The sequence below is a fragment of the Mastacembelus armatus genome, chromosome 18, assembly GCF_900324485.2.
Source record: "Mastacembelus armatus chromosome 18, fMasArm1.2, whole genome shotgun sequence".
NCBI classification, from domain to species: Eukaryota; Metazoa; Chordata; class Actinopteri; order Synbranchiformes; family Mastacembelidae; genus Mastacembelus; species Mastacembelus armatus.
Window position 1 is genome coordinate 12,540,870 of NC_046650.1, and position 26,351 is coordinate 12,567,220.

At 43.8% G+C, this 26,351-nt stretch overlaps 4 protein-coding genes across 4 annotated transcripts; 2 read left to right on the forward strand and 2 right to left on the reverse strand.

Moving 5' to 3' along the window:
* Positions 1-68: 68 nt before the first annotated feature.
* sst5 (somatostatin 5) lies at positions 69-530 on the reverse strand. Its single transcript, XM_026314988.1, has 2 exons — positions 414-530; positions 69-263 (listed from the first exon to the last, which is right to left on the reverse strand). The coding sequence occupies exons 1-2, from the start codon at positions 528-530 to the stop codon at positions 69-71; spliced, it is 312 nt and encodes a 103-aa protein (XP_026170773.1).
* A 1,796-nt stretch (positions 531-2,326) lies between these two features.
* LOC117152772 (uncharacterized) lies at positions 2,327-7,644 on the forward strand. Its single transcript, XM_033325728.1, has 18 exons — positions 2,327-2,382; positions 2,496-2,548; positions 2,704-2,793; positions 2,904-3,028; positions 3,115-3,258; positions 3,419-3,466; positions 3,584-3,757; positions 3,879-3,975; positions 4,079-4,296; positions 4,425-4,578; positions 4,734-4,960; positions 5,040-5,157; positions 5,348-5,562; positions 5,771-5,888; positions 5,990-6,159; positions 6,238-6,335; positions 6,412-6,499; positions 7,603-7,644. The coding sequence occupies exons 1-18, from the start codon at positions 2,327-2,329 to the stop codon at positions 7,642-7,644; spliced, it is 2,235 nt and encodes a 744-aa protein (XP_033181619.1).
* A 98-nt stretch (positions 7,645-7,742) lies between these two features.
* On the forward strand, positions 7,743-13,423 carry LOC113125292 (uncharacterized). The gene is made up of 18 exons (XM_026298660.1): positions 7,743-7,824; positions 7,898-8,019; positions 8,132-8,272; positions 8,357-8,362; positions 8,503-8,673; positions 8,798-8,894; positions 8,965-9,170; positions 9,244-9,603; positions 9,684-9,804; positions 9,881-10,086; positions 10,166-10,283; positions 10,361-10,533; positions 10,608-10,699; positions 10,779-10,897; positions 10,981-11,105; positions 12,120-12,240; positions 12,321-12,409; positions 12,701-13,423. The coding sequence occupies exons 1-18, from the start codon at positions 7,743-7,745 to the stop codon at positions 13,421-13,423; spliced, it is 3,072 nt and encodes a 1,023-aa protein (XP_026154445.1).
* A 190-nt stretch (positions 13,424-13,613) lies between these two features.
* Positions 13,614-26,222, reverse strand: arhgef15b (Rho guanine nucleotide exchange factor 15b). Its single transcript, XM_026314877.2, has 16 exons — positions 25,915-26,222; positions 21,852-22,329; positions 19,522-20,442; positions 19,357-19,411; positions 19,093-19,142; positions 18,568-18,824; positions 17,991-18,151; positions 17,647-17,799; positions 17,335-17,464; positions 16,971-17,045; positions 16,325-16,417; positions 16,076-16,230; positions 15,447-15,614; positions 15,260-15,345; positions 15,066-15,170; positions 13,614-14,704 (listed from the first exon to the last, which is right to left on the reverse strand). The coding sequence occupies exons 2-16, from the start codon at positions 22,222-22,224 to the stop codon at positions 14,511-14,513; spliced, it is 2,976 nt and encodes a 991-aa protein (XP_026170662.1). The 5' UTR covers positions 22,225-22,329; positions 25,915-26,222; the 3' UTR covers positions 13,614-14,510.
* Between the last annotated feature and the right edge of the window lie 129 nt (positions 26,223-26,351).

Genomic DNA, 26,351 nt, shown 5'->3' on the forward strand with positions numbered 1-26,351 from the left:
ATGGATTAACTTGTCCTTGAAAATTAGCGTTAAAACCAAAAATAGTCTTAAACAGCTCTTATTTTGTGTTAACATGAGGTGAAAGTCTTCCAGAAGAAGTTGCGGCAGCCTGCTTTGCGCTCTCTATGGGAGAGCGGAAGGTTTCGCCGCATCATCTCCTCCCTGACTCCCAGCTCCTCTTCCTCCAGCTCAGGAAGGGTCTGTTCTCCTCTCGCTGCCATCAGTTCAGACATAAACTTAAGCAGGAGCAAGTCAGTGAGATCCTAAAAGAGGGCAGACACAGAAGGAGCTGAAAAAAGCACCTCCCACAAATTTAAAGCTGTTCCCCATAAAAAACAGCAGCTAAACATATTTTTACTCCTTGTAGTTTCTTAAATCTTTGCAGTATGAAATATACAATATGAGGGACTTACCTTGTCATTTGTGAGTTCTGCTGTCAGCATGTCTCTTTGGGGAGCAGCGCTCAACTGCACCACCACCAAGGAAGAGAACAAAGCCACCAGCAGCACCTGCACCTGTGAGCACAGCATCTCCACCTCTAACAGCAAACGGACGACCCCTGCTCTTACAGCAACCGGAGCTGAGGATGTGCAGAAGTCCAAAATATAAAGAAGCAGTCAAAGTCAGGGATGAAAGAGCTGAATGTTACCTTTGAGCGTCATGGGCTGATAAATCGGCCTCTTCATCTTCCTCCTCATCCTCAAGCCAACCAAAGGATGTGATTGGTGGACAGGAATGGCTGTGAGGGACTGTGGAGGTGTCACTGGACAGGATAAGGTCATCATTACCGATGACGACATGGACAAAACAAGACCTTTTGCTTCATGTTACCGTAACTTTCAATGTGAAATCCACCATGCACAACATAACAGTGAAGTCAAACACAAGATGTTACTTCACTGTCCGTCACACTGATCCACAGCAGCTCTGTGGCTGCTCTCTGCTGGAGGTCCAGCATGCTGTGCAGTGTTGTTAATGACACAGTGTGACTCAAATGTTAATGAGGGCCGCCTGGACAGCACAAACCCCTCTAACACTCCCCCATCCTTCCAGCCATCACTTTGTGTCAGTGAAAGATGAAGAAGGAAAATTAACTTTTAAACATCAGGTGTATTTGCGTTTTAGGAGTTAGAAGAACGGAAAAACTGGGAAGATCAGATATTAACCCCTTTTATTTGTTTTGAAAAGGAAAGTTTTCAAGAATTGGTATTTTAGGAGTTTCAAGATCACAGACACCACCAAGCCACCTAGTGGTTGTCAACCTGAGGCCTGGGAATCAAAAGAGGTCACAAGCTGGATCAGATTGGTTATAAGCTTTGGTTGGGGCTGATGTTGCAAGTTTGGAAAAGCAAACTACCTTAATGTGTGGTACCGCTACCAAACTCTGCAGCCCCATAGTCCTCTTTGTTTGAGATTAGAGCCTCGGTGCTACATTAGACTGCAGCAGCACAACAGAAATAATGACCCCTCTTTGGTTTGGCCACAGGTGAGAATTTACAAGAGGACATCACAAACTGAGTAGTCAGGTCAGAACCAGTACTGAAGCGCCCTCCCATATAATGACCCTCATTCTCTAAATAGATAGTGACCTTTTCTGGGTTTCTGTTTGCCTGTTTCTTCTCCACAGGACTCTGACTGGTGAGGCCACTTACTCAGACATGACTTGACTTTAAGTAACATTTTCCAAGCAGTGGAGGACGTTGTGACCCAGAGGGGTCCAAAACTGTGATGGTCACACAGATCCCACCGCCTCCAGACCTGCTGCCACCTGATAAAACATAGAGTCAACATAAAAAGTGTGGACAGTATGTTTTGTCTCCCTTTCAGCACAAAGCCTTTCATTTAAACAAACACTGTGCAACTTTATTTCAGTTTTATACAGTGATTAAATTAAAATGGTGAAAAATAGACGATGGGTAAGAAGCAATTACTTGTATTTAAACCCAACAGTTAATGCAGGATTACAGTACTACCTACACTTTATTCACATTACATCTTTGACACTGCTTATTCATATGTAACTTTCATTCACAATACACATTACCTGGACAGAAATGAAGTCTGAACATCTATTTAAGTATAAAATATCTGCATCATTCATGTTCTCGGTGTAATATACATCTTGACCACTAGGTGTCACTGTCCCCGCGTATGTTTATTCTGCACCTTTCTTCGTTCATTTAAGCGATTTCACGTCCAAACACAGCAGTTTACGCAAAAGTGTGTAGAAAACGTGTGTGGTATTTTGGTAATGATAAAGGCTACGTGCGTGTCTCTAGGAGCTTCGTGCTAATTGGCTTCCCAATTAACAGGTGGGTCCGTCAAAATGGCGACACTTCGACTGGCAGCCTCTCGTCGACCAGGACTGTTACATTTGCTCTTGTACAATGAAACTGGTGTTGTTACATATTTTGTGCGGGTGCGTTCAAAGTGTCAGGTAGAAGCAGTTTTATGTGTAGACTCGTTCTGTGATTTAACATTTGTGTGTGTTTCAGTCAGGTGTTGATCCTCGCCATACCTACCAATGTTACCAGTCCAGTGCCCGCAGGTAAGACCAGTCTAGTAAAGACTGACACCATGAAGCCAGACTACTACTGCTTCCTCAGAGAACTGTCTTTTCACCATATGAACGACATTAAATTAATGATTCACTGAAGATTAATGATCTAAACTCATTTTAATTCATTTGCTCTATATTTCCAGGAATGTTTCAGACCAGGTGTCTGGAGCGTCACTTTTGGCTCTCTGTTAAGTCCAACTTCCTGGGCTCGATGATCCGCTTTGACTTTGAAGGTACAACATGAGTCTGGTTCCTCATTCGGAAGAGGAGGAGAAAGGTGTGTTTTTTGGTTTTGCCTTGTTCTCCAGGATTAACTTGATGATCTTTGGCTCTAAACCACCAGACCAGCATGGATTCCACTTCTTGTCCGATCAGGAGGCCACGCTCTGTGGTTACACGGTCCAGATCAGTGAGGCTGGAGACCTGGTGCTTCGTGCCTCCTTCCTGGCCTGTCATGTCCATACCAAGGTAGATTCAGCTCCTATTTTGTGCTCCTGGTGTGTTGCAGGATTGTCTAACAACACACAACCTCTGTGTCTACATCTTCTCTGCAGATGGGCACAGACTATCAACTGCGTGTCTGGTTCAGAAACCTGCAGCCAGAGGGGACGGTGGCCGTGTACCCGCTCCAGCTCCACTGCTCCATCCAGGAGAAGTGGAGCATCAGAGAGATTGTCTGTGAGGAAAATTACATGGAGGTGAATCATTAACCTGCATAGTAAACTTTTCCTTGGACTATTTTTAGTTCTTTCAGACAAGTGTGAGCTTCAGTGCAAGTCCATCACATTAGTACCTGAGCGTGTTAAAGACAAAATGCATTTAATGAAAGTCTATCCAACTTTGTCTCTTCCTGTCTAGGTGTCCATCCAGAAGCCTCTTCTGCCTGTCACCTCCAAAAATGATGAGGTTAGTAAAGGCCCAGATATTAATTGTTAATGTGAGAATGCTTTAAGAAATAATTCTGCTGACGTGGGATGTTTCTGACTGATGTTTTGCTGTGTGTGTCTGTTTTTCACTGAGCAGGACCCTGAGGAGCCACACATGGCTGTGGTGTTCTATAGAGCCCATCAGCTGGCGGACAAAATGAAGATCTTTTCCCTGACAGAAGCTGCTGTGCTGGGCTATCGCATCTCACAGCACGGGTCACGTCTTATACTGCGCTGTCCCTATTTGTCCCCGCTCTCATACTTCATCAGGGTACTCAGACAGTACTGCTTACTGGGGGATTAGGCCTGCATCAGTCAGTCATTTAAAATCCTCACTTTATCTTTTGCTGTTTGTTTTTTTTTCTGGATGATGTGTGTGGGTGTCTTCCCAGGAGAAGGGAATGGATTTAGAGATTGTCAGAGCAGCCGTCTTGTATCGACTCCACTTCAACATGCTAGCTGTTGACACCACAGTTGCCTGCTCTCGGAGTTAGTACAGTTTCTCAGCCATATATTATCTGACAGATGTTATTAAATACTGAAGTGAAAAATCTCATAAATCTCCTTCTCGTCCCCTTTTCCTCACCCCCAGACCAGGCTACAGCAGAGGGGTCTGACCTGGTGTGGACGGTCCCTTACAATCTGTCTCCTCTAGTTCACGGGCAGTTTAGGGACAGAGGCCTGAGGTTTGGCGTGAACGGCGAAGCTCTGACTGAGTCTCAAAATAACGAGCGAGGATACAAGATTGTGCTGGAGGGGGAGCAAGTGAAGGTCAGGATTCCTACAGGAGCCCATGATGGACACATAAAGGTACACAGTATGAATCGGCAGTCATCTGGCAGTTTGTTTGGTACATCAAGCTGAAACTAAGTCACTATAATATCGTGAGAATGACATGAACAGGAGTGAGTCAAATCTGTGTGCTGTGTTTTGTGCAGAGTGGGGTTCTGAGGGGACTGTACAGCCAGTCCATGTCAGTGGATCTGTTCTTCATGAGTCAGTGGGAGGACGGGTACTGGAATCTCACACAGCATCGCTCCTTCAGGCTCCTTAAGACTCCTCTTGTCCCACAAACCCCTGTCTTCAGCAGTGGTAAGGAGTTCACACGTGATTTAAAGGAAATTAGAAGAATTTTATCAACAGTGGGACCTGAAGTTACACATACACACCAAAAAAAAAAAAACACTAAATAGGAGCCTTTGTGTTGAAGATACTACTGCTGTGCATCTCTCTCTCCCACTTCATAGACACAGTCCCAGTCACAGGATTGTTTTCTGCCACCCTGGGCTTCTTTGCACCTGATGTCTCCCTGCAGAAAGTAACAGTAGATGGTGGTGGTGACCTTTTAACCTGGACACCAAGCCACCAAACCCAGAATGACACAGACCTCAAGGTGTCCAGACTCTTGCAAATTAACGGGAGCTCTTCCTACCAGCTTCATCTCTCGTTGTCACACCCAAATATAATCCCCAAGGTGAGAGTGAAGACACTGAGCAGCTTTATTGGGTGTAGAAGTGCAAAAATGTCTAAATCAACCTGCCATCTACTCCCAGTACGTAGGTGGTGGCAATAAGACATACAGCCTCACTTTCACCTTTACTTTCAACATCTCACCCAGTGGAGAAGTGTTTTACCATCAAGCCTCTGTAGAGCATAGTGCTGAGTACACAGGTGAGTCTTTGGTTCAGTTTTTTGACTTCTGCTATCACCAAACTGATGGACTTAAGTGGTAAAGAGATAAACTAACCTGCAGTAGATGTGTGTTAATAAATGTAGGCCCAACTAATTGCTAACCTGGCTGTCTGAATACAAAACATCAGAGCACCACTACGTGTCTGATTCTGCATCTGTCCCGGTGCAGCTCTAGGTTCCCTTATACTGGAGGGGAAGTGCAAACAGAGCAGCCTGCTGGTGCTGCTGTACTATGGGGCCCAGACCGACCTGCAGTGGGAGCTCTTCCTTGGAGCCCGCAAGCTGGACTGGGAGCTGGTGGAGATGGGTGGGTTTGTGGTAAAGGCAGAGGACGAATACCTGACGGTGGAGATCCCTTTCCACAGCCCCGGACTGAAGTACGAGGTGATCAGTCTTCTTCTGACGGAACATGTTCTGCAGTGTTACGGAAAGACTGCTAGTCGATATAATCAGCTCTTTCTCTTAGCCATCCTCCTACTTTCCTCCTGCCAGTGCTTATAAAACGATGTGTGTGTTTACAGTGTATTTGCTGTCACTCTGGGACATTACTGCTGTTAATATGAACATATTTACAATCTCTTTTCCCATGTAGGAGCTGACATTGTGCGGTTTTGTTGCTGTGGTGGAAGTGTCCGTTGTGGAGGCAGCGTCTTTGAAAGTACAGGACAGTCTTGTCCATAAATGCACCTTCCCTCCTAGAGAACTCTTAGGTACATAGTGGACCCTCAACCTGAAGCATAAAACTTTGAACTAAGCGCTAAGTTTGGTTTAGTTCACAATAACCCTGACACTTGATGGGTGTGTCTGACAGTATGTTTGCCAGAAGGGAGGGTGGTGGCAGTAGTCGACACCACCCACACAATCCCGCCCACCAACCCCAACCGAACCAGCCTGTCGGACCCCAGCTGTGTCCCCGTGGAGACGGACAGCGCCCGAGCTCTGTTCAACTTCAGCCTCAGCTCCTGTGGGACAACAGTCACTGTGAGAGACTGATTATTTAAAATCCACACACAAAGTTGATCTCTGTTCTCCGATTTGATCCCTTCATATGTTTTTCAGACCAAGGGGAATTTCCTGGTTTACGAAAACCAGATTCACTACAATCAAGGTTTTCTCCCTTTGGATGAACCTGTTATACACAGAGATTCTCCATACAGGTGACAAACGTACACTGAACTCGATCAGACTTTAGAAAAGTCAAACTAGTGTTAATGCAAGTCTTGTGTGTTTTAGCCTGACAATCCAGTGCCGCTACCCTCTGAACGAAACTAGGATTCTTTCTGTTCAACATCCTGGGAGCTCCCACCTGGACACTTCACCTGTGATGTCAAAGACACGCACAAGCAGGGAAGCTGCAAACACTAGTGTCTGTAAGTCACTTATAAGACTAAAATAAGTTTAATCTGCTTTTCATTTGTGATAGTATCTGTTAAAATGTGTAGGTGAAAAATAAAATCTACCCCATTTGCCTTTTAATCAAAACTGTATTTAATTATTGTTATCATGCATTTTGGGTTTTTAAAAATGTTTTAGTGTTATCCAAGTTTGTGTAAGGAAAAAAGATTTTAATCTCTTGTCTCTTCTTTTCTGGAGTTTCAGTGTGACCCTCATGGAAACTTATCTTCATGCTGCTGTCCCTGATGCTTTGCATGTTGGATTCTAAATACTGAACCAGTCAATAAAATACACATTAATGAAACCTGTTGTCAACTTTTTTATGTTAGCTATTCAGATGACTTTATCTTCACTAGAGACTAATGCATTCTGCTACCGATGGTTTTCACGCACAGCCATCCACACCTCCTAAACATGAGCAGAAGGATCATATTTATTCCAATGACTCAGTCTGCTCTGATTGAGCTGGTAACATGAAGTTATTGGAAATATTAGGATCCATGTAAATGCAGATGGTGCCAGAATATACAAAGCATGTGATTTAGCTCTGGGTTGTAGTCAGCAGCTGTACCTGGAGATAAAGCACCTGCTGATCAGGGCTTCATGGAGTGTTTTTTTTTTTTTTTTTTTCCCTACATAGCTTTATTTTTATTACTGACCAACCAGAGGCTCCCAGGAGTAACATCACATGTGCTGGTCATTAGCAGCAAACCATGTGTCAATCAGTTGCAGCTGATGAGGTTGCTGTTGACCTCACAGGTCCAGAAACCGGTTTATAAAAGCTGCCTGGGAGACAGCACCTCATGCTGTGTGTTTGTTCAGGATAGACCAGCAAGTGGTTTGATTTAGCTTGTGCTGGTGTGTGTCTGTCATGCACCCATGCTAGTTTTGGACACTGCCCACCCCTCTGTGACTATGGGTTTGTGGTTTTTCTTTGGGTAGGTTGTTTCTGTAGTAGTTTCACAGGCTTTGTGTATAGTTGGTCTGGGTATCTTTGCAGTCTTTAAGTCATGTGTGCTTGTTTTGTAGTGTGGCCTTACTTCTTCCTGTGTGGTCACCTGCAAGCTGTGATCACAGTCCTGAAGGTGATTACATTTTTATTCAAGCTTACAATAATTAGTAGGTGACGACTATTGAGATTGGAACTTGTACATGCAGGACTTGTTCACATGGTGTGTCATGATCGCTACTTCATGCTGGTCATGGACCTGGGAGACTCCACAGAGGGGGCACCTCGCTTTTCTGCTGTTGGTAAGTCCTGCACAACAGTTTCACTGTAGCTTTAACAAAATGTTTAGAGTAAATCTACTGAACTATTTTCCAGATGGAAAAGGTGTGTACCCCATCACTAAACAGTATGCAGCAAAGTGTGGCTACAATATCCTCATTCATCTGGGCAAAGTGGAGCTGAGAGCTTCTTACTTCAGCTGTCATACTGAAAACAACGTGCGTACAGTTACACAAAATAAAAACATTTACAGGCTTTCTGCAGCGGGTAGGGTCATGGCACCACACTGCCCTGATTTGATGCAATGCCATGTTTTACTGGGTTTTTCAGGATGATGAAGTGTTCATGTTCAACTTCAACATGATTGTCATGGATAAAGGGAAGGAGGTCACATATGCACTGAACAAGACTTGTTCTCTACCAATCCCATGGTCTTCCAGAGAGGTTACCTGTGAGATCAACTACATGGAAGTCAGTTTACACCCTAAAGTTTTTGTTTTTCCTCCTGGAGAAATTTTATCTATTAAATGTTTTTTGTTTGTTTTTCTTCCCTAGGTGTCTGTGAGGCGTGAAGTCCCATGTCCAACTGTGCGGACAAAGAAAGATGATCAGCAAATCTTCCCACTTGTGTGTTACAGTTGCCTATTAATGGTTTTTGTGTGTCGGTAAGTGCAACGTGTTAAACACTTACTTCTCTCCAGGGACATGGTTTGTCCATGTCAGACTGGCAGGTGATGTTTCAGAGGGCGGGGCAGCACTTGCCACCCATGAGCCTCTCTAAAGCTCAGGCACAGGGATACGTGTTTGACTTTACTGATGGAAGACTCGTGTTTCGGACACCGTATGGACAACCTGACTCATTTAGCACTGAGGTAAACGGGTGAAAAAAAACATGGTGCAGTTATTCATCTAGTCCATGGTGTTTAATATAACAAATACAGCCCTGTCTGCTTAAAGCTCAGTCCAAAGCAGGCTTTTATTTGAGTGTCTTTCCAGGTGAATGGTGTTCCAGTAGAGGTGGTCAATGCTATTCTGTTCTCCAGAAAGAGCTGGTTTGTCTTCATGGTGGACTTTGTGGCCTCCTGCTCCCTGTGTCAGTATTACAATTTAAGTTGTAGTTTGTCTTCACTAGGCAGTCAGCTAATGCGATAATATGTCAACAGTTGAAGGCTCCTATGACAATGGCTACATGGTCTGGAAGACTCCAGAAATGCTGTACCCCAGTCTCAACAACATGAGGATCAGCGTTGGACTCTCTGGTGAACTTGTGGAGCAGAAAATTGCAAAGGAGAGAGGCTTTGATATAGGGAAGGACAACGGCACAATCCAGATCCGCATGCCTTATGATATGAAAGGCCACTACAGCAAGGTAAGAAATCACCCACATAAGATGTAGCTGTGTCTTGTCTATTTCTCCTGTAAATATTCCTTCTCTTTTGCAGAGTTTTGTGACTGACAAGCTCTACAGGTTCTACGTCTTTAATCTCTACTTTGAGCAAATCCTGGTGGATGAGAATCATTTAGAGACCAGGCTCCAGTTTCACAAGATGCTTGCCACTCCTCTGCTGCCGTGGCCTGTTTTTACTAATAACTTAACAGTTATTGAGGAAGGCATGTTCAACGTCTACCTTGGAAATTTCCCCAGTGATGTTCAACTCACTGCTGTTGTGCTGAATGGACAAGAATCTGCGGTGTCATTTACAAACACAAGCAGTCCGTCTATCACAAAGGTTGTTCAACCCAACAACACTCATGGCTACACCCTGAAGGTGCCGTTTGCCAACCCCACTGTCGTACACAAGGTAGGAGTTCTTTGGTCGAAACCAACCTGTATCATACCTTCTTCTTAATGCGATTGGTCATGACATGTATTTTGTTATAGTTCTCCAAGAAAGATGGAGCTTTTCAGTATCTGCTGAACATCAACTACACATTAGTGGTTCTGCCTGAAAATGAGCGTTTTTACCACCTGACATCTTTGGCGGCATTGTTCACACAAATCTGTAAGTCATGAATTTTAAATCTCCTCTCATATTTCCATGAGCACTGAGCAGATAATTCATTATCCCGTTTGGACAGCTCCTCCAGTCCTTGATCCTATCTGTTCTGAGTCTGGGATCAGCTTCAGAGTGAAAAACGGGCCTTTTAACTACCTGTGGGACATGAGCATCGGCCCTGACCTGCTGACAGCACAGCTGGCAGCCCAGCGTGGATACACTATTCACAACGACAGCCAGAGTTTGCTGCTCACTGTGCCGCTTTTCACCCACGGGTACGAATACAAGGTAAGATTTGCCAAATTGTTGGACGCATCAAATTTATTATCTTATTTCTGAAGATCAGTGACCATCATGCATCTTGTAGGACATTACTCTGTCCAAGTTCTTTGGCTCTTTCGAGATCCTCATGCGGGATCATGAAACGTGGGAGGTCCAGAGTTCAACTGTCAAGACGTGTCTTTTCTCCACTACTGAACTCATCGGTGAGAACAGTTTCTACTGCATTGGTGTCTTTGAGCACATGACATGTAGCTGACAGGACTTTACTACCCCTCTGCAGTGTGTTCCACTGATGGGAAGATGACTGTGGTGGTGGACTTGTCTCAGTTCCTCCCAAGCGAAGGGTCCCCTGCTCAAACCAGCCTGATAGACAGAGACTGCAGACCCAAAGAGACAGATAACACAAGGGCTCTCTTCTCATTTCCACTCAATGCCTGTGGATCCATTATCACGGTAAAACTGAAACATTTAGTTCAGTCCATCCTGAGCTAGTCGTATTTAATGATCTTACTGTTTGTACTTTTTAGCTTTCCAGGGGAAATGTGACCTATCAAAATGAAATTTTCTACAACAGGAAGTATGTCGACGCAAACAAAGCAGTTTCTAATGCTACTGAGAGGTATGCACCCTTGAAGGCTTTTCCCAGATTTGGTTTTGTGTAACTGGTCCACAGAAATAACCTGGTCCTGATCTTGCAGCGTGATGATGCAGTGTACATACCCGCTGGCTGGTCTCCATCGCCTTTTCTCAGCCTACAAGTTCGAGTCTGATGCATCTGGCGTTGGAAGCATCGTTCACACCAAAGAGCCCACAGCAGGTACGATAATGGGTATCTGCTGGACCAGTCATCACTCGTCAAATTTGAATTTTGATAATTCCTGTTTTATTTCTGCACCACAGGTCTGACCATCAAGTCCAGTTTAGCACTTAGTGCTCCTAAAAGACCCATGCATGGACCCAAAAGACCCAGCAGGACACCTTTGAAATTTGTGCCTGCAGTCCATCCTGCTGCTTACTACATCAGAGTTAAAAGTATAAACTGAGGCAAGGCTGAAGGTGGAAACGCAAACATTTCAGTCCAATCAATACTATGGACACTTCTTCAGCTCCTGTAAATAATTTTGAAAGTATTTTTAATATGAGGAAAAAATGAATTTAATAAAGCAATTTTCTAACACTGTACTTGTCATATAGATTCCTCACATGCTACACAGACTTGTACTAATGTGACAAGTCAAATTTTGTTAAAAATGGATTTGGGTTCAAGCTTGTTTCAAATGGAAACATCTGGGGGCAGCACTGACTTGAATCTGGCCTGGACTGGGGGGGGTTTCCTGATCTTTAGACATGCACAGGAGTTCTGAGTGGTATATCAGTTTTAACGGGGGCATAGTTTGACTCCAGAAGTGACATGGACACTGAAAGCCTGTACTGCACATACACTGAGAATAGTGATGGAGGTGTCTGCAGTTTTAAGAAAACCATTTTTGGTAGTTTTTTTTTTTTTTTTTTTTTTGTGGTCTACTTAGGCCTGGTGAAAGCAGGATTTTGAGGAAACCATTTGAACCTTTTATAATTCATCACCTCCATTAAAATAAACATGTCTGTGCCCAACATAAAGCTGACTTAATGCTTTGTGGGTAGTTTTCCCCATCAAAGGAAGCAGGTTAAATCAGCCAAACCGAGTGTGTCCTAAATCAGCCAGCAGGGGGCGCTGAGTGTCGCTTCACCTCCAGGTATCTGCTGCCACAGACCCAAGAGTGTTTGTTTTTCTGCTTCTTTTATTTTGCCACCACGTGAGAAAGCTGCTCTGTTTCATTGTGTTGAAGCTACAGACCTGAGCAGTCAGTGGACCATGAGCTACAGTGGAGCCGTGAGTGTGTTTGGTTTTTTTTTTTTTTTAAATTGCTTTCGGGGTTTTTTTTTTTTTTTTTTTTTTAGCCCACAGTCACTTTGGCGGCTGGTAACAAAGCTGAGGCTGCACAGTCGTGGTCATTCTGAGTTTGTTCATGATCATGTCCATGTTCCTCCGCAAACAGAGACCCAGGCAGCCCGTCCAGCCCCCCGTCTCCAACAGGACCCTGCACCACCCCTCTTTCCTGCCCCTGTACATGGTTGCAGGCTTTGGACACCAACACAGGGACTGTAACGGCCAGACAGGTGAGTCTGTTCTGTTTTTTTTTTTTTTAAGTTTCATCCAGCTGTGCAACCTCACTGGCAATTAAATGTCCTCCCTCCAGTCCATCCCATCATCCCAGAGGAGTTCTTCTACACTGACCCCACCATGGGCTGTGGGAGGAGGATCCCCAACATAACCAGTGATCTCAGGGTAAGTTAGTTAGTGCAAACAGTGGACGGGCTTAAAAACCCTCACATTTAAAGCCTGTTGTCCTGGATAGAGTCTTTCATCCCTCAGCAGTAATGGGGTTTAATGAAAGTCTGATCTCATCTACATTTAAGCTAAACACCCTCTGGACGTTAAACTGATTCCAGAGCAGGCCCGTAAAGCTGGGTGTATATTGAGTAATGTAGTTAAAATACATACCATAAAATTATATTTTTAATTATATGATTAAATATAACTAACTCAAATTTTTTCACCTGTATTGTTTTTCTTCAGGTTTTCGATTGGTTCCAGCTCAACACTCCGCCACCAGTTATGTCCCCTTGCCCAGCCCCACTAGTCTGTCCAGACCCGTTCAGATCTGGTCCACATCCCACACGAAACCTGGGCAGCCCCACCTTGAGAACGCACGCACACCATCGCCAAGTGCCGCCGAGCCAGGTCGTCATCCAGCTTACCCAGGAGGAGGACCAGGCCGTAACTAACCTCCTGGAACTGCACCACCAAAGTGCAGAGACCCTTACTGCTGCACAAATAGACTTTCCCACTGCTGTAGAGCTGAGGTCCAGCCTGTCCCATAGCCACCAAACACCTATGGACTCCACTTCAGCTGAGGAACTATGCAAGACCATGTGCAGTAACGTGCAGTGTCCAGTGGAGGTGCAGCAGGAAAGAGGTTGGTCAGATACAGAGCTTGAGGCAGCTAACACCCTCTTGAGTCACTTTAGCCTGAAAGAGGTGAACAGAATCCACAGCCAAAACCACCATAACTCAGCAGAAACACTTCCTGATCCTCTGCCATGCCTGGATCATGAAGATTCATCAGTAAGCACTGAAACCCAGTATGATGCTTTACGTGCAGGGGAGGAGCACAGGGTTGTCCCCGGAGAGACTGGGGAACGGGTGCTGTCGGATTCAGAGGGGGATGCTGTGGATGTTCTCCTGAGCCTCGGGAACTTTGGATATTGTGCAGTGACTGTTCAGCGTAGATACTACTAGATCAGTGTTTTTTTTTTAAATTTCTCTTTGTTTTTTTGCACTTTACGTTTTGTTTTTCTTGCAGCAGTTCCCCTGCAACTTTTAACTCAGTCAAAGTAAAAGTTATTTGTCAAGGGTGAGAATTTATTTCACACTTGGAAAAAAAAAAAAAGAATGTTTTCATGTTTGAGCGACAGAAGCAAACACCTACTGTAGCTCAAAGGTGACAAGGTTTTTATTTAAAGCACTAGTACTGTTCTGAAGGAGAAAACGCTCCCTCGTCATTATTTACAACATATTATAGATTTACAGTTACCACCCCATCAGCAGACAGCAGGGGGCGCTATGACATTATTCCTTTGACACAAACTAGTTCACAGCTACAGAAATGTCACAACAGCTCAGGCTGCATTTACATGCATTTTCAAAGCCCTTGTGTGTGACATGGTCAAGACACAGAGTTCTGTTTTGAGTTCATGCAAAGGTACTTCCTGATTAGACTTCCTTTGGGTTGGTCCTCTGTGGAGATGTATCCTGTTTAAACGCCGTTTAACACTGTTGAATCTTCAGTCGAGATGGGTTTTTACTTTCTTGTATGAAGAAATGTGCCAAATCTGGTTTTTCTGGAAACCTTGCAACACTTGACAGATCCATTATGGTTAATGACAGGAATTTGAATCGATTGCATGTGTGGGAGGACCTTTAACACGAGGAATTAACGGAAACACCCAGGGTTTTTCTCAACAGCAGTTCTGGCATTTATAAAATGTAGAATGACTGGCATGTCAGTCTGACTGCTTGATGCTTGTGCATGAGGAGACAGATGTTAACCGAGGGCCACGTGAACCTCCACATCTGTAATGCTGTGAGATGCTGATCTGGTATTGAATGCAAAAATGTAACCACAGTTTTGTTCAGAGTCAGAAGCTGCTGGTCCACCTCAAGCTCCCAGCTGTAGAGTGCGTGCATGTGGGCTGCAGTATGAATGAGGTGATGATTGCAGTTCTCCTATGACGTCTCAGGATCGCCACCCTTCTCGTTTTATCTTTCATTTCCTGGTTTCTAGAAGCCAACACATAGCTTGCTGGTCTCCATTCCTCATATCTTTTTAAATATTATTGACCCCTCGATCCATCAACCTTCTGAGCACCTTGCTGTTTGCAACAATACTCGCAGCCTGCATGACTCTGTAGCGCTCTCTGAGGTTTCGCCGCCTGACGTGCTCGTTGGTGATCTCTATGACGTTTCCTGCAGGGAACCAGCCCTTCTGACCGTCAGACAGGCAGCTGCCCTCATACCAGCCTGGAAAAAGTGAAAAAATGGAGAGAGAGGAGGGGGAGGAGGAAGGAGAACAAAGGGGAAGATTGGATGTTTCTCTGTCGTCCATGCAAGAAAGTCAAAGCATATCAATGAACCGCTAAAGTGGAGAGTTCAGAATTGAGGCAGGATAAATAAGTGGAGTCAAGGGTAAAGGGTTAATGACACAAAGCCATATTTTAGATCTCAAATAAGAAACTTGCTGCAGGTGTGTGAAGGAAATATTTACTGTACAATCCTAAATCTGATCATCTCATTTGATCGTGTTTTACATGTAAGGCCAGACTGTCTCTGTCACAGTCTAGTGCTAAATAAGCAAAGCTTTATTTTTCCTGTACGTTCTTACCCTCGTTTGTTTTACGGATGATGTTGACGATGTCAGCCGGCTCCAGGGAGAGTTCGTCGGCCTGCTGGGCGATGTACTGCTCCACACACTGCACCTGAGGACAGTCTGACACACAAACACTACTATTACAAACTACAGACACAAAGTCAGTGTCATCTTTAACAACAGATGCATCACTTTGTGTGCTTCCTCACCCCAGTCCTCATAAATGACTTCATCTTCATCTTGGTCTGGGTTGTTGGTGCTGGGGAAAGCAGCCACCCACCTGTGCATGTCTGATCTGTTGACAGCAAACAATGAAGTGAGGTGTGTGAAGCCTTGTTGCGTAATGCAACATGAGCCCTGTATATTGTTAACGTGCAAACAGAGAAAGGAACTCACTGGGAAGGAGCTTTGAGCAGCCGATCTATCGTTCGTCCCTGATGGTTTTCCAGCAGCGTGAGGTTGAAGCAGTTCTCACAGGGGTTGCTGCTGTTTCCACTTTCATCCACTTGCTGCACCTGCACCAGGGAGCGATGGGCGTGGTCGAGAACAACAAAACGCTCCGCGCTGTTCAAGAAAGAAAAAGATGTAAGTTGGTGTTTTCATGTTAGTTTGGGCTGGTAGTGAAACTAGAATTTCAATTTCTCCGCAAACACTTAATTCCTGCAACGATTGCGGAACTTTGGGCACGTTATAATGAGTCATGAGTAGTGAGTGGTTAAATTTGTCATCTTAAAAGGGAAATCACGACAGTTTGTCAAATGAGCAGGTTTTGTCTGCTCAGCTTCTAAGGATAAATCGGCATCTAAATAAGTGAGATGAGCCAAGCAGACTGTTATTAATAGCATCTGTTAATGATACATCATCATTTATGATCTTAAGTATGGAGTGCAGTTTCCTAAGACAGGAAACTATAGTATATAGCATGGATTTACAGAATAATCTGCAGGTAGAGTGAATTTATGGCTATTGTTTTCTGTTGTGCAACATATTATTGCTGTGTCTGATATCAATTATTTCTGCCTCACCCCTTTTTGGCAGTGATAATGAGCAGATCATTGAAGAGGAACAGGTAGACGGAGTTGAACTTGTGCCTCGTGTTGAAAAGAGTGGCACCTTTGGATATTTCCTGCAGCTCTCCCTTCTTCTCCAAATAGCGAGTCTGAGAGATGATGGGGATGGCCTGGTGAGGACAGGAGCACATGTCCAAGTAAGTCAAGTCCAAGTAAAATGCTGGTTGCTGAAGTCACGGACACATTTATTGTTACAGAGTTTACCTTGAGCTTGTCAAACTCCAGTGTTTTAGAGATATAGATCAACTCCTCCATCAGTCTCATCTTTCCCACCTCAGTGTTACACACATCAATGATCTGTGTGTGAGATAAAGAGATTAATGTATGAAATAAACACGTCAGTCAAGAGATGCTTCTTCTTCTCTCCCTGCTTAAAAAACTCATATTCCGTTCATCCATTATCTACACTCACACTCACTCCTATGGGCAATTTAGAGTCACCAATCAACCTGACATACATGTTTTTGGACTGTGGGAGGAAACCAGAGTACCTGGAGAAAACCCACACAAGCACAGGGAGAACATGCAAACTCCACACAGAAAGGTCCCTGCTGGGTCTTGAACCAGGAAACCTCTTGCTGTGAGGCAACAATGCTAAACACTTACCCACTGTGCCGCCCCATATTCTGTTCAGCATTCATTATATAAGAGAATCACATTCATTCAAACAAACGTCCCTCAGTCTCCCACTGCAATCTGTGACTCTCAGTCACTGCAGAGCTCATTTAATAGGAAATCTCTCATTCAGACAATGGCTGGCATCAAATCTTTAGAGGCACACAAAGCACTTGAGAGTCAGACTATATGCATCAGTGTGACAGAGGGAGGGTGAAGAACGAGAGGCATTTACCTTTGACACTGATGCCAAAGCCTTGGATGCCGTCTCTTCTGCTGTCGTCCCTTCTGTTGTTCTCTTCAGTATGTTCTGCAATGACAACACACATCTATATTTCTGCCACAGGCAAACAGCATCAACAGAACACACTACTTTCCTCAAAAGGCAAACAGGTTTATAAGGTTGTGGCAAGGAGTGTTTTTGTGTTTGCTTATATTTAGACAGTTGTAGTTAGTGTGGAATGAGGCTGCAGAGTACTTCCTCTTAGTGGGCTGCATTTTAATCAAGCCCCAGTAACATTTGCCACGAAACAAAAACAAGAGCAACCGTTTCCACCTAAAGCACTGACTTTGTTTGAACTACAATAATATTTTTTCACCTCTACAAGCATTTTGATGCGTGTTATTCGCTGGAAGGGCAGCAGCAAAAAGGACATGAAGGGCAGCCGCTGGCACTGAGGCGACTCCTGCAGGCGAGTGATGACTGCAGCAAACTGCACATTGTTCTTCCTGTACACAGGAAATGGTTAAGTTATGAATGGCATTTAATGCAGTTGTGACATTACTATGCTGGTGGAATAGAGAGAAGGAAGTTAGAACAGCCAACATTTCTCATATTCATGCTTCAACTTTGATTTATGCAGCTAAAGTATGAGGAAGCAGGAGCTGATTGAGATGCAGATGTTACTTACATGAGCTTGGTGAAAGTTTGTTCCTGGTAGATTTGGTTGCGAACGTAGTCGATGTACACTGGGAACTTGTGCTGGGAGTGGTAGAATATAATGTCACAGATGTCTGAGAAGACCAGTTTCTCAAAAATGCGGTCCTCCAAGTCTTTCAAGAACCTGGGAAGTCAACGAGCACAGGTTTCACTACAAACTTAAAAACATGTTGAACCCCACTTTAATAAAAACATATTACATACTTCTCTTACCATGTCTTTATTTTTTATCGTGACCTCAGTTCAAGTCATAAATCACTGTCCTATTTCCCCTCTCCTGTATTTGGTTTCATCCCACCTTCTGGCATTTCTCACCTCTCGCTGACCTCTCTGATCTTGAGGATGCTGGAGAAGAGAGTTTTCTTCTCCATGATGATCATCGTCTCCTCCAGCTCTCTGCTGTCCAGGAAGTGCTCGGTCAGGACTTGCAGGGATCGAAGGTAAGAGGCCTCTGATGTTAAAACCTCAAACATACTCTACCAGGGGGGAAAAAAATCATAATATGTAGCAGAAAATGCAGAACTCTTTGATGAAAATTCATGTTTATGAAAAAACACCATCAGCAACTCAATAAAAAGCTTTTCAGGGAGAACCAATGCTTTGTTATGTTTTGATGATGTTTTTTTCTTTGGAAACTCCTGTTGGAAAGTTAGGCCTGTGACTGTAAAAGCTTTCATGAAGTCCAGATAAGGTTAATCAATATCATATTGCAGCAGTGAGTGATACAGTGAGGGGGAATTGACCTTAATTTATATAAAACCATCCCCTGATTACTTTAAGATGTGATTTCTAACTTGACACTGCATCTCCCTTTTCTCTTCTCCTTGCCTCATTGATTTTTTTTTTATGCAGTCTCTCCTCTCTACATTAGCCTCTCCCTCCTCTCTCTCACCTCTTGGTATTTGCACTGCTCAGGGGTGAGCTGCTCCAGCACCCCAGTTTCTTGCACCTTCGGGAGGCCCTGCCACAGGGTGCTCTGGCCTGGCACAGGAACAGGGGTTCCCATGGGTGGTCCGTTCCCAATGGCAGGCCCACGGCCAATAATGTCCATTGCATAATCCGCACTGGTCTTACTGATGTTACGTGTAACGGTCTGCCGCTGGATCTCCCTGCTGATGACAGAGGCACGGTACGTCTGGTACAGGGGCTCTGATGAGAGAGGAAATGTTATTTACAGAAAAATCCATTGTACAACTGTAAATGCCCACTCACATGACATTTGATCTGTGTCAGTGTGGACTAACAAGGATAAAACTGGAAAGATGCAGACGAAAGGCCTGGCTGAATATGTATAATTTCTTAAAACGTGCAAAGAAAGAATTGAATTACATACAATCAATATGGCTCATTGTGAAACCACTTTCAATTTCCCTTCACTCTCTTTCTCAGCTCTGTTTATTACAGGAGGAGGCCTTACCATCCTGCAGACAGGACTCCCAGTTGAATGAAGACTGTCTCTTCAGGTGCCTGAAGCAGAAAGTATGGAAAGAGGACAACAACAGAGTGAACGACACAGTTTTTTATTCCTTCACACACACAAGAACATGCTAATGTAAGATTAAGCCCAATGAAATGTTACATTTTTTTTATTATCAACAAAGTCCACAGAAAGAATAAAACCAACACCATGTTAGTCATCTCTAAACAATGACTTTAATACTGCCTGGCAGTGATAACTCACAGTGTGTCCAGAGTGTCCACTTCCTCTCCGTCATTTCCTCCATCCTCCTCCCCATCTACAAACACAAGAAAATGGTGCTATTGCTCTTTATTACACAGAAAAATAAGAATTTGTGCATCATGTGATGCTCAACTCAGGTAAATATAAAACCTGTTCTGTACAAACCCTTCGTCTGAGTGAGGTTTTGCAGTGAGACACTGCTGAGCCTTCTGGGATCTGTCTTTGGTGGTGGAGGTGGGGGTCTATGAGGTATGAGGGTGATGGCTGGGGGTGGAGTGATGGCCCGCCGGGGGCTTGTCCCACTGGCAGTGGAGATCCTGGGGGAAATAGCTCGCAAGGCACGCCTCTCATCCAGAGTGGGCTGGGGAAGAGGAATGCCACCTCGGGGAGCTGGCGAGTGGCTGCGGCTGACTGGATTTAAAGGCATCCTTGGTGGGATGGCAGGCGGCACATTATCTGGGCTTAAGATGGACTCGTTGTGGTTTGACAGAGACTCAGACATGGGGTCTGATAAACTGGGGGACATTTTATATCGATGGCTTGGTTTGAGCACTTTGATCAGAGGGATATCCAGTTCCCTACACACAGGCGTGGGCTTTTTAGAAGTGAGGTCAAACACCGGAAGTATAGCCTCATAAATATTTTCTTTTTCATCTTCGGGGGGTCTGTGGGTGACTGATGGTGCTTGAGTTCTTTTTGGAGGAACAGGGGGAGACTGAGTGCGACTGGCAGCAGGGCAGTTGAGAATAGTGTGAGGGCCGGGGTCCGAGCGCCTCCTGTGGCCATTAGGGATCAGAACATCCAAAGACTGGCGTAAATTTGCTCTTTCCACATCCAATACGTCCTTTCCGTCAACCATTGTCTCCACTTTCACTTGAGTGTGATCATCCTTTTCTCCTCCAACCTCCAGTGCGCCATTTTCCACATCAACCGACACCCATATTAGTTTCATGCCAGGTCGCTGGCGATGACAAACACAGCTGCAGCCTGGTTCACAGCAGGGACTTAGAGGTGTGTCTGGATGGGGCTCCACCTGTGCTTTAGTTCCTCTAGTTGGCTGGGACTCCTCCTCCTTTCCATCGCGTGCTGGATCAAACAAACACAGATTTACTACTTTGAAATGATTAGGAGGAAAATCACTGCAGTCGTCTCTGACATGTTTAGTTCTTCTTGTGGGGAGAAACATGAGCTGACTGATGGGAAAGAGCCATTTCCCTTCCACATCTTTCCTAAATGTGTATCCCCAGATAGAATCGAGATCTGTTTTATCATGGCAGTGTTGAGTCAGCTGTTTATCATTATGCAGTGCATCAGCGTCATAAAATATTTATGCAAATTTTAGAGTTAGAAGGGAAAAATCCATTACTGGCAAAAGGAAGTAAAGAGGCGTAGTAAAATAATTAATGTTAATGAGTTCAGTGAGTAAGCAGATGAAAGTGAAAGGAAAAAGTCAGAGGAGAAAGGATATGTCACTTTAAATCTACACAGATATCTGTGCAAACTGAATCTTTTGGGGTCAGATTGAAAAATGTAATTTGAAGATGTCACCTTGGGAAATTGTGATGGGTGATTAATATTCTGTATTAGCTACTGATACACAGTTGAGTGGCAAAGACTTAGGTCCTGATTAAATTCCTTTCTGTGCCTGAAGGGGAACTAAAACAAGGAAGTATGTGTATCTGAAGAGGGAACTAATCAACAACCAATAAAATGTCACTTCTTCTTTTGCCGAGCTGACCCAGCAAGGATCATCCCAACACCAATGAACCACAGGTTGAAAATGAAAATGAAAAATGTGAAAAGCTTCAATGTGTTCTTTACTTTAGCACAATAACCAAACAACAGCAACTAGAAGCTACAGGGAAGCAATGAGTGAAGATGGATATGAGTACTCATGTGTCAGTGCTGCAAGTAAGCCTCAGTTTCTGCTTTCGGATCACTCAGGAACATGCACGCACACGTACTCGCTCCCTCATTGTATGCAGGTGATCAGCTGACTGACAGAACCTGTTTATGGCTGAGACATAACTCTCATCCGATTGCTCATATGTGCATTCACACACTTTGTATGTGAGATGATGTTTTTCTGCCGGTTTTGATTCATGGGATTGAGCTTGAATTTACACTCCACTCAGTCTGTGAAGCTTTTTACACTTCAGGGTGTGTGTGGATGATAGATTTAATTTACACTGTCAGCTGATCTCTGTTTTACTAAGCTGCAGTAAAGGTTTCCAGCTCTAAATAGAAGCCAAAAATGAAAGTACAACTTTTTAACTTCATTTTCAAGAAACCACGTGACACAGATTCCTAATGACAAGAGGCACGTGCTGTTTTTGCAGAACTAAACTAGCCGCAATCTGTGCCCACATCATTATAATTTGCCGTGATCTTATAATGAGCACTCCATCTGTGACTGTGGTAATCATATTATTATTATTATTATTAAAACCAGGACATTAATCCTGAATAAAAGTGTAAATTAAAATCCACTGCACCTGATCGACTCCCCTCCACACTGATGCCATTCAACAAGTCCTGTTTCACGGGATCTTTCTGCTTCTGCGGGGGATGGCTCCTCTTCATAGGCAGTGGCGGCACCTGCTCTTGACCTGTCTGGAAGTCTGGACTGGGCTTTGTCATAGGAGGCGTTTTGGGCTGTTTAGTTGGCTTTGGTTCTGGGGTATTATTAATGGTTTGTTCCTCTGGGCCCGGTTGGCTGAAAATGGTCACAATTCTTTTGACTATCCCATCAGATTGGCTTGTACTGCTTCCTGTTAAGCTGGCTTGTGTTGATGGCTTTGGGGGGACCTCTGGTCTTGGTTTGGCATCAGGTATGCGGGTTAACGAAGACGTGTCCTGGACAGACATGGTAGCTGGAGGTGGTCTTCTCTTACAGCGTATTTCACTTCCAGCTCTGGCCAATCAGAGGTCAGGCTATGAGGACAATGGTCAGCGTGCAGATGTCATCATCACCTGATGAGTGAAGAGAAAGAAAGATATTTTTATATTTGTAGTGTTCAGACCCAAACAAACTAACTGGACTGGCAGCCAGACTACCTCTTTTCCTAATCTTTACAAAGAATCATTCTTTCACTAAGAAAGAAGTAGGTCTGGCTGACCAGGCTACCAACTAAACATCACCTGAGACAGTTTATCAGATTTCAAGCAGCTCCAGCGCCACAAAAAGCTTCCTACAGCTTTGTCACTGTATTCCTCCTTTGACCTGTGAAGTTTCCATCTAACGCTATATAAATTAGATAGGACAATGGGGGCATCCTTGGGCCCTAAAGTAGTTGTTCTGAACAGCCAGAAGAAAATAGAAGAAATGGGATTTCTTTCAGTTTCTTTTTTATTACATTTTTCTATTTTTATTTAATCGACTGGACTGAATACTTTCACATCCTCAGGCCCCATAAACAGGCTCATAACCTGTGAAATAGAGTCAGACATAGAGTCTGATTTACTTGAACTATTTGGGGAGTTTATATGTTAATTAGACACTTTATTAGTGCATATTAGTGAGCTGATGGGATGAGGAGAGACAGACATGGCGAATGATCTGCATTAAAGGGCCCTGACTGGGTTTGATCTGAGGATGTTGCAAAATGCCACAAACCCTATAGATTAGGGGTTCTCAATCTTTTTGCTTGGGATAAATGGGTTATTTTCTACAGTCAAAATAGACAACTCACAACATTGCATGGTTCCTTATTTCCATTACAGTATAATCCTAACATCAGACCTTGAACCCATTACTGCAAAGCCTTCACTTTATGGCCTCACAGGAAAATGAACTTTGCACATTTGGGAACCTGGAGAGAGAACATTCCCACAAATAAAACAAGAGATAATGTAAAACCACCTGATAAGTCTGCTTACTGTACCACAAGGTGAAAGGAAATCCAGACCTGTAACTACAGACTGATTTTTCCATTGAAAACGTTTTTACTGGTTGGAATATGTCAGCATGATTAGAGCAGGGACACAGATCAAACATGAGGTTTCCAGTATTGTATGATTCATGAAATACTAGTGCAGGTCAATTAATAATTAACTACTGTCACAATAGAAACATATAATAATCCTCACCCCACCCTATCCATTGTTGCCCTGACAGGTTACCTTCCAGCTATAGGCGCTCTGACATAGTCCGTACGTCTTATTTGAGCAATTGCACAATGGCTTGTTTGACAGCTGCTTTTTGATACTGGATTATTTTTATTCCTTGTATATGGTTTTCCCACAGACACCCATATGAACATGTGAGTTTACTTGTGTACTCACACAAAAACATGAGCATGCACCCACTGGCAGTCAAGCCTGCAAAAGATAATAGCTTGCACTAGTGAAATCTTTCATAATTCAGTCCCTGACAAATGTTTGCATTCAAAGCACTGCAGTCGTTCAAATGACACTGCTAACCGAAACACTTAGCCTGAACCTTTTTCCAGTGTCTATAAAAAGAAACATGATGACGATAAAATGAAACTCCATTTCCATTCTGGGTGACCAATTGGCCATGCTGCAGATTCTTCTCATCATGTGTTTTCATGTGTGGGCAACAGCTGATGCCACAGCAAAACGAACAAGGGCTAGTCATCTTTAAAATGAAGCTACAGACTTTTCTGCACAGCTCTGTGTCACTATGGATAAATGGCATGTAGCATGTAGACTGAAAGTCACTGCTACCTTCATGTTATTAATCTGACCCTTGCAAATCCCCGAAGTTTATGCAAGCAACTATAATGGGTTCTTGCCTGGGTGTTTTCCCACAGAACTTATTAAAAGCAATAACACACAACCAGCAGCTGTTTGTTATTGAGAAATTGCACCAGCTCGTCAGACCAGTTTGAAAGCAAAGTACACCGTGCACAGTCATTAAGAATGTAATAAAAAGACAGACTGGGTTTTCAGTTTCAGCCTAACAGGAAAATGATTCTGTGCTCACAAACAAACAGCCAACTTAATTATAACATGACAGCAGGTAAGAAAACATCAGAAGGTTCCTTTGATAATTACACACTAGGAACAATCATCCTTTCATTTTAGGGGCCTAACAGCAAGAAGGTCCTGGGTTTTTCAACCCGGCCTTTCTGTGTGGAGTTTGCATGTTCTCCCTGTGCTTGTGTGGGTTTTCTCCAGGTACTCTGGTTTCCTCCCACAGTCCAAAAACATGTATGTCAGGTTGATTGGTGACTCTAAATTGCCCATAGGAGTGAGTGTGAGTGTGTGAGGTTGTTTGTCTCTATGTGGCCCTGTGATGGACTGGTGACCTGTCCAGGGTGGACCCCTGCCTTTCACCCAAAGAGAGCTGGGATAGGCTCCAGCAGATCCCTGTGACCCTGGTTAAAGGAATAAGCGGGTATAGATAATGGATGGATGGATGGATGGATGGATCCTTTCATTTTCATTTTCATTACTCCTAACATTATATGCCACAGCAATCTATGTCTGGATGTATCTATGTGCATTGCAGTTCTTTCCAGATTTCTGTTTTGGCTGTCAGGTTATTATCATTGTCCACAGGGTGACATAAAAACATTTAATAGGAGGGTGTTCACACTCACAAACCACTGATCTGGATGTTTAACATCCATGTATAACAAATTCTCATTGTGTCTGTTATTGCACACACAATGAGCATACACTTGAGTTTACGTTCCCCTTTGACGTTCAATCAGCTTTACTCCATTGACCTGGTTCGTTCAATAGCTGCATCCGCCAGTCTGCTGGACCCTCCACACACTCAGGCTGGGTCAGTGGGCCAGCCTTTCATTCCAGTAAGTGTATTTGCCCTGTTAAATCCCATACATATCAGATATGGTGTGATCCCTTAAATCAGACCAGTTTGAGAACAATTCTTAAGTGCTTAGCCTAAAGCAAGCGTGCATTAACACAATGCTTTGTGTGTGTGTGTGTGTGTGGTACGTGTGTGTGTGTGTGTGTGTGTGTGTGTGTGTGTGTGTACAGTGTGCCATCTGCACATATGTGTAAATAAAATGGGTAGTGGGGACTTTAAGAGAGCTACACCTGCCTGACCAGCATCGACTAATATAATATAATAGATGTGAGGTGTATGAAAGCTCCACGTTGGCCAGGAAGAGGAGACGGAAATTGGTGTATCAGAAAGGAAAACAGACTGGATGCAGAAAAAATGAGGCTATAATGTTGGTTTGTTGACATGAGTGGAGCAGGATAGGACATCCCAGACACATGTAAATATAAACATGTTGTTTAGAGCTTCTAATACTGTGTTATAAAGAAATGTAAACAACTGTAAGACACTGTTAAGGCGCTAATAGTGAGCTGACCATGACTGGACAGATATTAGAATTTATAAAATGGGAAAATATAATAAACCAAATAATAAATAAAACCAGAGATATATCAAAATACTTTAAAGAATAACAATGTTATGCCAATTTTATTCCGTGTATTCCTACGGTTTTCCATACGCAGGAAAACAGGTGCTTACAGACTCAACCAAACTGCACCTGTTAAACTACCAACAATCAACTAATCTCACTTGTACCATGAATTATAAAAAAGAAAACTCACCAGTCTTTTCCAGGCGTGACTGGATGGGTCTTTCCCGTCAGTCGGCTCTAATGCTGGCACGCCATCAGGCTTCGCTTAGCTCTGGCACGGCAGAAAGAAAGCTTCGGATTAACGCCGGTCCGGGGCGCTGCTACGTTTTAGTTACTTTAAACTCATCAGTGATCGAGGAGGAAAATAAACAGTTGTTAAATAGATTCTTAATAAACAAATATCCACAGTTTAGACTAAATGCAACCCGGTTTGGTTTCTTATTGTTTCTCTGATAGGCTTGTTGTGTGAGCGCTCATCCTCCTGTTGTTGTCTCTTCTTTGTTACCAGCAGCATGAATGAGCGTAAAGGCGTGTAACACCCCCCCCCCAGGTCAGACACAGTGAAAACACACACACACACACACACTGTGCTTTCAACGATGTTTGCAGGATTAGTTTAAAATAACG

Coding starts and splice junctions, on each gene's coding strand:
- LOC117152772 (XM_033325728.1), top strand. CDS start 2,327: ATGGCGACACTTCGACTGGCAGCCTCTCGTCGACCAGGACTGTTACAT. Junction 3,467..3,583: donor TCACCTCCAAAAATGATGAG/GTTAGTAAAGGC, acceptor TTCACTGAGCAG/GACCCTGAGGAGCCACACAT. Junction 6,336..6,411: donor CACAGAGATTCTCCATACAG/GTGACAAACGTA, acceptor TGTGTGTTTTAG/CCTGACAATCCAGTGCCGCT.
- LOC113125292 (XM_026298660.1), top strand. CDS start 7,743: ATGGTGTGTCATGATCGCTACTTCATGCTGGTCATGGACCTGGGAGAC. Junction 10,534..10,607: donor CCTGTGGATCCATTATCACG/GTAAAACTGAAA, acceptor TGTACTTTTTAG/CTTTCCAGGGGAAATGTGAC. Junction 10,700..10,778: donor GTTTCTAATGCTACTGAGAG/GTATGCACCCTT, acceptor CTGATCTTGCAG/CGTGATGATGCAGTGTACAT.
- sst5 (XM_026314988.1), bottom strand. CDS start 530: ATGCTGTGCTCACAGGTGCAGGTGCTGCTGGTGGCTTTGTTCTCTTCC. Junction 264..413: donor CAGAACTCACAAATGACAAG/GTAAGTCCCTCA, acceptor GCCCTCTTTTAG/GATCTCACTGACTTGCTCCT.
- arhgef15b (XM_026314877.2), bottom strand. CDS start 22,224: ATGTCTGTCCAGGACACGTCTTCGTTAACCCGCATACCTGATGCCAAA. Junction 18,152..18,567: donor AGCAGTGCAAATACCAAGAG/GTGAGAGAGAGG, acceptor CCCCCCTGGTAG/AGTATGTTTGAGGTTTTAAC. Junction 15,346..15,446: donor CTGCTCAAAGCTCCTTCCCA/GTGAGTTCCTTT, acceptor TGCTGTCAACAG/ATCAGACATGCACAGGTGGG.